The following is a 12,307-nucleotide window of genomic DNA, read 5'->3' on the forward strand; positions in this document are numbered from 1 at the left end:
GGCTTCCAAGAAGCAGGATTAAATGTGAAGGACATTATTACAGGAAATGCCTGCCTAATAGAAAATAAGGAGGGAAAGTGAAAACACTGGGAGGCTGTCACACTGCAATGCAAATATGACACCAAGTGAAGGAAAGAGGAAGAAAAGTTTGGGTGGAAGCATCCTAGATTGCCATGTAGTCTGAGGAAGGTCTGGCAATACTGCTTTCAAGAATCCTCTGGTCAGGGGCACCTGGGTGGCTCAGTCAGTTAAACATCTGCCTTCGGCTCAGGTCATGATCTCAGGGTCCTGGGATACAGCCCTGTGTCAGGCTCCCTGCTCAGCGGGGTGTCTGCTTCTCCCCCTCCCTTTGCTCCTCCACCCTGCTCATGCTCTGTCTCTCTCCCTCTCCCTCAAATAAATAAATAAAATTTGTAAAAAAAAAAAAAAAAAAAAAAAATCCTCTGGTTAAAGTCATCATCCCATATCCCTCAGAAAGAGGGCTCCCTTAGGAGCTGCACCCAGCCCTTGACCACTGCCAATGGTAGGTATGGACTTAGTACAAAAAAACACAGATTAATTTCAAAGCAGAAGATGGGGCCCTTGGTTAATTATGTTCTCCATAGTTGGAAATCCTGCAGGTACCTTATCATGGTTACCAGTGAGATTACCCTCTCTTATTAGCCTTTAGAAAACCAATTATGTTTCTGTGAATGACATTACCTCTGTGTATTTGGTCAGAGCTCAGTGACCCTCACTTTCCCCAGCTCATACTCATTTTGTATGGGCATCATAATTTAGTTTTATTATTTGCAATCATTTGATTGTACTTAAATTCCATGGATGTCATTATTTTAATTTTTTTATTAAGGAGAAAAGTCTGATCTCAACGGTGTGAAAACTGTTCTGGAAAACATGGGGATAGAGCTCAAAGATAAAGAATGCTTGGACATGATGAAACATCTTCTTTCTAAGGGTAAGTGTTTTAAATACTGATGTAACCAAAGAGAGACTTGAGATTTCTGCGTCTGTGAGAATCTCTAAAATTATCTCCATTTCCTCAGTTCCAGGAAATAGAAAGTCCATCTCAAAAAAAAATTTTTTTAGAATGTCCATTTATACCTGAAATGAATCCCTATCTACAGTTTTACTTTTAGATTGGGAAACAGCATTTCCATTATGATGAGTGTTATTATCAAACATGAAAAAAAAAAAGGCTTAATCTGGGATTTGTGGAAAGAGGAAAAGGATTGTTTAGAAGTGAATAAAGCAGAAATGGGGAGAAGAAAAGAGGTGTGTGTGTTGTAGCATTCTACATTGATGTGCTAAATTTCACCCAATTTTCTCTCAAATTTTATTATAAGAGAAATTTCTAGTGAAAACTCTTGAAAAGCCGTTTATCCTAAGAGTATGCTAGTGATTTTCCGCATTTCTCTGTGACTTAAATTCTCCCTTTTCTGACAAGATCTTTCAAAACAGGTTGCTAGAAGTTGTGAAGTCTCTAAAAGGTATGTGAGCAGCATAATGAAAATGCAGACAAATATGGCATCTTTGCATTTATACTGTTTCCAAGATATTAGTGGATGCTGCTATCTCTCATATACACTGATTGTAAATTTATGTTGCCACTGAAGATCAAGCTTCACTTTAGCTGCCAACATTTTACTTCATATCTAGGAAGAAAGTCTTACACTTTCTCAAGATTTTTCCAAACTTTTCAAGAAAACAAATATCAGATTTCAAGTCTGCATAGCAAAGTGTAACAGAAAAAATTAGCACTGACTCAGGGAATTTAATCAGCTGCCGATAAATACTAAACTGGGAGTTCGGTCATCAAATTAAATATTGTTTCTACTTTACTTCTGAACAAATAACAAAATATTGTTCAGAAGTAAAACATGTTTCCCTCCAGAACTAGAATTCACTTAGCATTTATTCAGGTGCTGTTTAAAACTTTGTGTTTTATAGTCTGGTCCCCAAGACAAGTCTCAAGAGAAGTGACCTTAATTCTAATGTCATAGTTGAGTTTCTCTATAGACATAAGGTCCTTAGTCTCTTGTTCTAAAATTGATGGTTTTTTTTTTTCACACTTTACAACAAGCATTATTAACCCTACTACTGGGGGGGGGGTCTGTGAATAGGCTTTGAAGAATACATAACCCCCCCTGAAATTATACGCAATCTTTGTGAACACAGACATTTGGTTCACGAAATTCACAACAGGATATGTCTCTCTAAAAGGTTTAAGAACCTCTTTTTTAGAGTTATATAATTTTCTTCATGGACTGTCTCTTTCCTTAGATGGGAAAGTCAATGTCAATAACTTGAATGCTATACTGGATAATATGGGAATCAAGATCTCAGATAAGGAACTTAAGGTTCTGACTAGAAATCTCCCTGCTGATGGTGAGCAAGTTTTCAGATACCATAGTCACGTGCTGGGAGAGCTTAAGTATAAGAACCATAGCCAGTGGTCCAAGGGAAAGGGGCCTTAGGAATGGTAATCTACCCTGATAGTAATCAAGAAGCTATAAATATGGGCAAAGCATGTAACCAGCATAAAAGCACGCAGTTACCAAAACCAACATGAAAACATTGCACTTTGTATGTATGTCTTTTATGTTCTTTACCCATATTATGGTCACTAGAAAACAGTCTTCCACATTTTGAATAGAAAAATGCAGGCAACTTAAATGATGGTACTTCTGAATTTCTTCCCATTACTAACACATAGGGGTTTGAAATATTATAGAACTTTAAGTAAAATTTATATTATTGAAATGGTATATTTTTATATTTAAGCTTTTCTTTCTAATATTAAGGAAGACAATAAAAATTGAAAAAATCAATAGCCTAGAAAAAATATTATTCAGTAAGTATTAATTAAGTAAGCATATGTAAGGCATTTAAGATAATGCCTGGCACAAAGTAAATGAAGATTTATTATCTTTACTCCCATGTTGTCTTTCACAGTATTTTGTGAGTCTTTTTTCAGTGTGAGTTTGATTTTCTCCTACAGTTGATAGGAGGATTTCACTAAAAAGACCAATGAATGAAGTGAAAGTTAATTTTACAGGTAAATGAGAAGTTAAAGTAAATCTAGGGTTTCAGTCCTTTATATTAGTTTTTTTTTTCAGTGGCATTTCTAGTATCTTATTAAATTCTGATGTTTCATTATTAAATACATGCTTCTAAGGCCCCTTGGATTGGCATTAGGAAGGCTTCTGCAATAGAATACAAGACTATATGTCAATTTTAAATCCTAAGTTTTCTGTTGCTTATGTAAGTAATATGCTTCATGTCACAAATGTTTAACTGAACATCACCTAGAAATGTATATGGTGAACCTTAGAAGTGATGGAGATAATGTATTCACTGAAATCATCAATAATTCTCACCAAAACAATCAAATTTTTTTGAAGAATAATTTAGATAAGAATCTGCATGATCTTAATTCACTCATCAGATTTTATTCTGGAAGTTGTCTTTCCCAACTTTAGAAAAACTCTTTTTAATTTATATTAAATATGGTATTTTATAAATACCATAAGTCATGCTCAATGGTTCTACAATTGAGAATATCTTTGCCTAACTCTTCCTCTTGAAACTGGGATATCATTAAGCTGCAGAGAGCATATTTTATAACTTGAGATAATATGAGAGTACCTAAAGCTCATACATGTACCATCCCCTCTCTTCAAAGGTGAGAAGATTGATTCTAGTGATCTGAAAAATTTCCTGGAAAGCCTGGGGATTGAGCTCACAGATAAGGAAAAAGAGAAGCTGCTGAAAACACTGCCAGTTGATGGTGAGCTATCATAGAGGTGCCATGGTCTTTTGTGGGTCTGTGTAAATATCTCCAACTTCGTTTCTGTTTATTTTCCTCCAAAAGTGCAAAAGAAAAAATACTAAATTAAGTTCTAAGTTATATAGCAACCTGTCTTAGAATTTATAATGGAAGTTAAGTAACCCTTCAGACAAGAGTTTACATTAAAAACTAAACATGTTGTTACCTGTCAAGCCACTAATTTGTTTATATCATGAGAAGAGAAAAAAAAGAGAGAGAGAGAGATTGGAGATCCATGAAGAAAAAAATAAAGATAGGAAGCAGAAATAAAAAGAAAGGGGAGTTCTATATGATTTCACTCATGTGGAATTTAAGAAACAAAATAGATGGACATAGGGGAAGGGAAGGAAAAATAAGATAAGATAAAAACAGAGGAAGGCAAACCCTAAGACACTCTTAACTATAAGAAACAAACTGAGGGTTGCTGGAGAGGCAGTGGGGGGGGGGATCAGGTAACTGGGTGATGGGCATTAAGCATTAAGGAGGGCACATGATGTAATGAGCACTGGGTGTTATATGCAACTGATGAATCACTAAATTCTACCCCTGAAACTAATAACACTGTATGTTAACTACGTTGAATTTAAATTTTAAAAATTGAAAGAAAAAAAAGGGAAGCTATACTCATGTTTGAGCAAGTAGACTCCCTCAGGAATAGGAAGGTTTGTCACCGTGAGAGAAGTTTCTACTTCCAAACTTTGCTATATAAGATGAAATAAACTAAAAATTAGAGACAAGTCTTCTTAAAATGTTATTTCTGAAATTATTTAATTCATGCCATTTTTGTGATTCCATGTTAGTTTCACCATTAAATGAATTATGGATTTTCTTACAGCTGCTGGAAAGGTATATCAAAATGGGTTGCTGAAGGGTATGAAATCTCTCAAAGGTAAGTAAGAAACCCAGTTAAAAGTCATATTGTCTGACATTCCCCAACTTCACAACATTGAATTATGAATCCTGGCTCCTCACTTTGATATCATTCCATATTTATTATTCTTTCAGTCTATCCACATTTTAACCAATAATGGCATATATTTTATCTTGTAGGAAATTCCATATACTCTTGCATTTTTTTTCAACTTTGTACACCTCTACCCACAAAAATCAATCAAACCTAGGAAGCCACAGCATAAGTGAAGTGAAGGGTTAGCTTTATTCAAGGGATCTGGTCAACTCTATGGATAGCTAATATAGAAACTCAGGCAAAAAAATGTATTTATAGCCCCTATTTATTGCATACAAGTATTAGATTTGTTGTCTGCAGTTCCAATTGCTTAAACTGCTTAATTTGTTTTGTTATATAGGCTTGTTACTAAGACAAGCTCTAATTTTAACTATTTTCTTGACTTTGTATACTTGGACAAATCTATTTGGGATTTTGGCTTTGTTGAAAGGTAATATACAAAGACACAAAATACATTTTTCTTTTTTGTTCTGTTTTATTTTAATAGAATTTATGATTATTATATCCATTAGGGCTTGATTAGGGAAGCAAAATCACTATGAGTGACATGGAATAAGAGATTTATTGTAAGGATTAGATTTTATGCAATTGTGAGAGCTGGTGACGAAATCTGTGAAAGCTGTTGCCCCCGCTTTTGGTTGTGGGCCTAAAGTCCTGCCATCACTGTAGTCAGCAAGGCCAGCACTCAGGAGGAAAAACTGGTGACAGAGTTGGGGAGAACAAGAAAAAATGAGAACCCGTGAGGACAAACTGGAATCTTATTTCCCCCACCCTTAAGAATGTAAGTGACCTGAGAAAGAAACTGGCATCTGTCTCCAAGGAGATATACATGTGCTTAGCCAAGACTAGCTTCCACCCCATGCCAACAAGGCAGTCTAGAAGATTAAGAACAATATCATGAGCTATAATGGCACCTGGAACCCAACACTGACCTTTTTTTTTGTAATTTTTTTTTTTGAGAGAGTAGAGAGCGCATGTGTGAGCTGGAGCAGGGATGGAGGTGTCGGGGGAGGGGGGGAGGAGCAGAGGGAGAGGCAGGGAATGTTAGGCTCGATCTCACAACCCTGAGATCATGACCTGAGCCGAAATCAAGAAGTCAGATGCTTAACCGACTAAGCCACCCAGAGACCCCCCTGACACTGACCTTTAGAGTGTAGGTACAGCTGCTTCACTTGTGCCTTCCAAATCTAATGCAACATTTTCTGGGGCAGGCCAGAACTCTATAGGGAAGGGAAGTCCTAATAATTACAGCTTAGCCAGTTTGACACAGTTAACAGTCTACCATCATCTTCCCCTTGACATCCATATATACATCTTTTAGCCTCTCTTATATTTCTAATAAAAACAATAATAACAATTTCTCATATAACCAAAACTATGCTAACTCTCTTCTCAGAAGATGTTACAAAATCCCAGCTATCCCTCTACCCATCTCTAGGTTATGTTTATTTTCTAATTGACTCACATTCTTCCCTGACATCCTATAACTTAAACAAGGATATATAAGGCTAACTACTATTCACAAATTTTATGTAGATGCAGGGAAATGGGGGAGGAGATTAAAAGAAAAGAATTGGTTAAAATATTCACAAATATATCTATATCAAAAAATATAGAGGCGCCTAGGTGGCTCAGTCAGTTAAGCATCTGCCTTCGGCTCGGGTCATGGTCCCGGGGTCCTGGGATCGAGCCCCTCTTTGGTCTCCCTGCTCCGCGGGAAGCCTGCTTCTCCCTCTCCCACTCCCCCTGCTTGTGTTCCCTCTCTCTCTGTGTCTCTCTCTGTCAAATAAATAAATAAAATCTTTTAAAAATATATATAGAAATACTCATAACTATTACAATCTTGTGCAGTCCGTTAGCAACTGGTCATGTGGTTGTAGCTACTATTTATCTTTCTTTTCCCACTGCCATTTCATATTGCTTTTTCTCTAACCAAGTACTTCAGCTGCTCCTACCTCCTTACCTGGTAGGTGATCCTAAATTTTGTTCCTGAAGGATAAGGGCCATTATCAGACCTGTCTGTATTGGATTGGATTGTTTAATTTACAATTAACTTTAATCACAAGGCAAGGAGATATCAGCAGGTGTCCTAGATTCTAGACATATTTATTTCTATCCCCACTGTCTAGTAGTGGCAGCCCGGTTTCCCCTGATGGTCAGAATAAATCACTCCAACCAGTAAAGTCATCCCTTTCTTTACTTGTAGATTCATAGCAACAGGAAGCCAAAGTGGCTCAGATTCAGTTTTTTTTTTTTTCTTCCTCAGTCAGTTGGCCATAGGATACATAATTGACATATAATATGTAGGTTTAAAGTATATAGTGTGATGATTTGGTACTCTTAAATATTGAAAATGATTACTACATTCATCACCTCACCTTAAAAAAATGCAAAATTTTGGTATAATATGCTTTTTTTCATATTATATTCATAGTCCTACATTATCTCTTTCCTAAGGGGGAAAGGTTCATGCAAATGACCTGGACAACACTCTAAAAAAACTGGGAATTGAGCTCACAGAAGAGGAACTTACAAAGCTGTCAGAAAACCTACAAATTGACGGTGAGCACTACAGATATCTTCAGGGCATCTTTTATTTTGCTTTATAACTGATATGTTTAAAAATAGATTTATTTGACAGATACATGTTAGAAAGTTTGGAGGAGAGCCCAATTTTGTTTTTTTTAATGTAAGTTTTTTAAATTTTAATTCCAGTATAGTTAACATACATGTTATATGATTTCAGGTGTATAATATAGTAATTCAACAATTCTATACATTACTCAGTGCTCATCATGATAAGTGTACTCTTCAATCCCCATCACAAATTTCACCCATTCTCCCACCCACCTTCCCTCTGGTAACCACCAGTTTGTTCTCTATAATTAAGAGTCTGTTTCCTGGTTTGTCTCTCTCCCTCCTTTTTTTTTCTTCTTTGTTCATTTGTTTTTTTCTTAAATTCCACAGATGAGTGAAATCGTATGGTATTTGTCTTTCTCTGAGTGACTTATTTCACTTAGCATTATACTCTGTAGCTCCATCCATTTGTTGCAAATGGCAAGATTTCATCCTTTTTTATGGCTAAAAAATATTCCAGTGTGTGTGTGTGTCACATCTTCTTTATCCATTCATTTATCAATGGATACTTGGAGGAGAGCCTAATTTTAAAGTCAGAATAAATCTTGGGTCTTCATTATAATTAATCTAAAATAGCATCACCTTTCCCTATGTATACCAAGAATTGCAGAGGGTACTGTCAGGATTCTAATAGGTCTAGATAATAAGAAAGCATAATAATAATAATAAAAATAAAACATAATAATAATAGGGATATGAAAATCTATTTATAGAGAAGTCAACAGGCCCATTCTTCTATCTTTCTGTCTACTGAAATCTTCACTCTAAAATGAATTCAAAGATTCTTATCATAGTATACACTATGATAAGAATACCTTCAATCTCCATCTGCCTGTCTGGATATATCGTCTCTCATTTTCCTTCTGTTCAAGCCACGTTGAACTATTTGTAGTTTCATACACACATAGCATGATGCCCCTCTACTTTTCCCTTTTCTTAACTTCTCCATGTGAATTCTTTTCCATTCTTCCATATTTCAGATCAACCACTCTGATACATTAATGTAGTTCATGCATTATCTCCTGTAGGAAGCAATCTTAGAACATACCAAGCTAGATTAAGGGTCCCTTCTTCAGCTTTTTGTTGGTACATGAAGTAAAGTTCCCAGAGTACCTGGCCAACTCCAGTAGTATCTTCAACTATGGCTTATAATGGCATCCAAAACACTAGGAAGAACACACTTTTCCTGACCAAGTTTCTAAGCTATAAGAGACCTTTGTATTAATGGAGATCATTTTAACTCCCTGAGATCCAGGCATTTAATAAATGGTCTCAGGTAAAATGAAAATATAGGGAATTTTTCATGGAATTGTTTCCACAAAATACATGTCTTAAATTTGTGTTCTGCGCTTATTTGCATTGTGCCGTTTCTTGTAGCTAATGGGATGGCTGGTCTGAAAGAGGTGATGGATGGAGTAAAAGCTACTACAGGTAAGTGAGAAATTATCAATCCAAGATATTTAGTATTTATAGTAACTATATTTTATCATTATCCCTCAATTGCCATTTAGTTATGACATTTATTTCCTTATTCATTAAGTTACTAGCAATTCATTTATTTTCTGGCATATTTTTTATTTATATGTTTTGTTCTTCTTTCTTTTAGAACAGCCAAATTCTATATTAGTAAAATAATATATAAAGTAAAATTTTAGTAAAGACTACAGAAAACTTACAAAAATGAGACTAAATAAGATCTTACCTTATTTGATACAATTATTTGAATAAGTAATTTATAATATTCTAATTGAATAGATAGATACATGATGTAAATTTCACTGGGTTCAGAGTTGCCTTGCCATGGTCAATATGATTGTGACTTCTTTTATTAGTATTTAGAGATCAAATTCTTTTTCTGTGAATGTCAGAGTCAGTATACATGGAGAGGTCTCATTGGCCTTTGTTCTTTATTCTGTACATATTCAAGCTACGTAGCCATAGATTGATTTTTCCCTATTTGGAATCATTAGGTGATCCTTTAAATTCATGTATGTAATGATGTCTGCCTTTTTTAAGGAGGGGAGGTTGATGCCAAAGACGTGAAAACTATTCTGAAAAACATGGGAATAGAGTTCACAGATAAGGAACGTTTGAAGCTGATGAAAAATCTGCCTTTCAATGGTAAGCATTTCAAATATTGATGTGACCTTAAAGCGTTTTATTAAGCTTTTTAAAAAAAATTTTGTTTAAATTCCAGTTAACATACAGTGTAATATTAGTTTCAGGTGTAGAATTCAGTGATTCAACACTTCCATACATCACCCTGTGCTCATCACAAGTGCCCTCCTTAATCCCCATCACCTATTTCACCCATCCCCCCACCTACCTCCCATCTGGTGACCATCAGTTTGTTCTCTATAGTTAAGTCTGTTTCTTGGTTTGGCTCTCTTTTTTTCCCCTATGTTCATCTGTTTTGTTTCCTTTTGAGCTTTTTTTAAAACTCAAACTATCCCCATTTGCTGAGATGCAAAAATAAATAAACAAATAATGCCCATCTCAAAATAATTTAAATGTTCACTTATTCCTGAGGGAAATTTCCATCTATGCAGTTTAACTTTCAGTTTTGGAATAAGCATCCTGATCATGTTGACTCATACCATTGAGGGGAATACATTTCTGAGGCTACCCTTACCCTGTAGATAGCTACAGGCAATTGTGGGAAGTAAACAAGGGAAAGAGGGGTGTTAAACTGGGAGGTGATAAAAGGTGAGAGGTGCTATTACCAAAAACGTTGTGCATATTATAGGGTGCCTTGTGTGCTAAATTTTGGATAGATTTACTGTATTATAGACTTTCCCTAATTTTCTCTCAAAATTTATTTTAATGGGGGAAATTTCTAGAGTAAATCATGAAAATCTCAGTTTTACTGAAATAATTTTAGTGAAAAGCCACATCATTTCTCTATGACCTTAATTGTGCCCTTTTTTATAGATGATAACAAGGTCTTTAAGAACAGATTGCTAGAAGGTGTGAAGTCTCTTAAAGGTGAGTGAGAAACATAATGAGAATGCAAATGAATATGAGATCTTCATTTTATACTGTTTCTGAAATATGAATTTGCTGCCATCTGTCATATATACTGATTGCAAATGTATACTTTTTTAGAACTCAATCTTTATCTTAGAAGATAATCTCATCTTCTATCTCGGAAGTAAAGCACCACACTTTCTTGTCATTTTCCAAATTTTCAGGAGGAAAAATAACAAATTTCAAGTTTGCATAGCAAAAAAAATATAGAAATGATTAGCAGTGATTCAGGGAATTTAATAAATAGCAGAAAAAACTAAGTTTTTTGTTGTTTAGAACTAAAGAATGTTTACCTCCAGTACCAGAATTCCCTGAGCATTTATTAAACACCATTTATTTTTTTTCCACTAGAATTTTTTTTATTCACTAAGAAAATTGAGGCTAGCAAGAGTGATAGTCCTCAGCTTTCTATCCCCAAATTCCTACCTTTACAGGTATCTTTAAGCACACCCATCCTAGTATCAAAGGATGAGTGAGGAGTACCTCTTCCTCTTCAAGGCTTACAAAGATACCCTCGACTCCACCCTCTCCCACATCCATAAGACCTCACCCCTTTCGCCATTTTCAACCTCTTCCTCTACGGACAAGCCTTTCTTTCAGCCCATGCACATGCTCAACATATTCCATCCTATAAAATAAGCAAACTAAAACTCTTCACACCCCTCTTTGGCCACAACTCCATCTCTTTTTTCCCTTTCTCATTCACTTCTTGAGAGACTTGTCCATACTCTGAGCCTCTATTTCTGTACCTTGCTCTCTTTCTCAAACTAATTTCAGAATTGAATGCCCTTTAAAACTTTGTGTTTGTGTAGGCTGGTCCCCAAGACAAGTCTCAAGGGAAGTAGCCTTAATTCTAACTTTGTAGTTGAGGACTTAAAATATTTGGCCTCTGTGCTAACATTGTTGAACATTATTTAATTTACTTTTTTCACTTTAGAGCAAATATTCTTTAGGTAAATTTTAGACTTTGAGGGAATCCTTGAATAGGCCTTAGTGAGTATATAACCTGTCTGAAACTGTGTGCAAATTTTATGAGTAATGATCTACTGCTTAACAATTCACAATCAGATATGTGTATCAAAAGAGTATAAGAACTTCTCTTTTGGAGTCATTTAATATTCTTTATGGACTGTTATTTTTCTTAGGCGGGAAGGTCAATATCGACAACCTGGACACCATTCTGAACAACCTGGGGATCAAGCTTGCAGATACAGAACTTAAAGATCTGGCTGAAAACATGCATGTTGGTGGTAAGCATGTTATCAGATACACTGGTTAACCCTGGAGAAAGTTTAATTAAAAGAACCTTTGAGGGAAGAAATGTTCTTTTCCATAAGGGGAAGGGAAGGCCCAAGAGCCATGTGGTGACACACCATAACTAAAACACAAAGAATGTCATTTGAGTTGATGAGTATCCAGTTAACAAAGTCAAAATTAAAACAGTTTTTTATATGTGTGATATGTGTGACTTTTATGCTGTCTACAAGTATCATTTATATGTGGGATATGTGTGACTTTTATGCTGTCTACAAGTATCATGGTTAGTAGTCTTTCCAGTTTTGAATATAAGAATGCAGATTCTTTCAACACACTCACTTCTGAATAACTTCCTCTTACTAACACAAATAAATTTGAGATGTTATAGGCCAAATTGCATCATTGCAATTGTATGGTTTTCATGTTTAGAATTTTCTTCTTATTCATGCTTGTCTTAAAATAAAAACTGGGGAGGGGCGCCTGGTGGCTCAGTCGTTAAGCGCCTGCCTTCGGCTCAGGTCATGGTCCCAGGGTCCTGGGATCGAGACCCACATCAGGCTCCCTGCTCGGTGGGAAGCCTGCTTCTCCCTCTC

The 12,307-nt window shown here is 35.6% G+C and overlaps 1 protein-coding gene across 1 annotated transcript in view; it reads left to right on the forward strand.

The window, feature by feature from the left end:
* Positions 1–12,307, forward strand: part of EFCAB3 (EF-hand calcium binding domain 3) — a 222,160-nt gene that overhangs the window by 39,730 nt on the left and 170,123 nt on the right. The window contains exons 22-29 of the mRNA XM_032429885.1: positions 851–955; positions 3,683–3,787; positions 4,662–4,715; positions 7,251–7,355; positions 8,808–8,861; positions 9,447–9,551; positions 10,362–10,415; positions 11,603–11,707. Coding sequence (XP_032285776.1) covers positions 851–955; positions 3,683–3,787; positions 4,662–4,715; positions 7,251–7,355; positions 8,808–8,861; positions 9,447–9,551; positions 10,362–10,415; positions 11,603–11,707 — 687 coding nt within the window. The remainder of the gene's footprint in view (positions 1–850; positions 956–3,682; positions 3,788–4,661; positions 4,716–7,250; positions 7,356–8,807; positions 8,862–9,446; positions 9,552–10,361; positions 10,416–11,602; positions 11,708–12,307) is intronic.

This window comes from Phoca vitulina, unplaced genomic scaffold (assembly GCF_004348235.1).
Source record: "Phoca vitulina isolate PV1807 unplaced genomic scaffold, GSC_HSeal_1.0 scaffold41, whole genome shotgun sequence".
Lineage (NCBI taxonomy): Eukaryota > Metazoa > Chordata > Mammalia > Carnivora > Phocidae > Phoca > Phoca vitulina.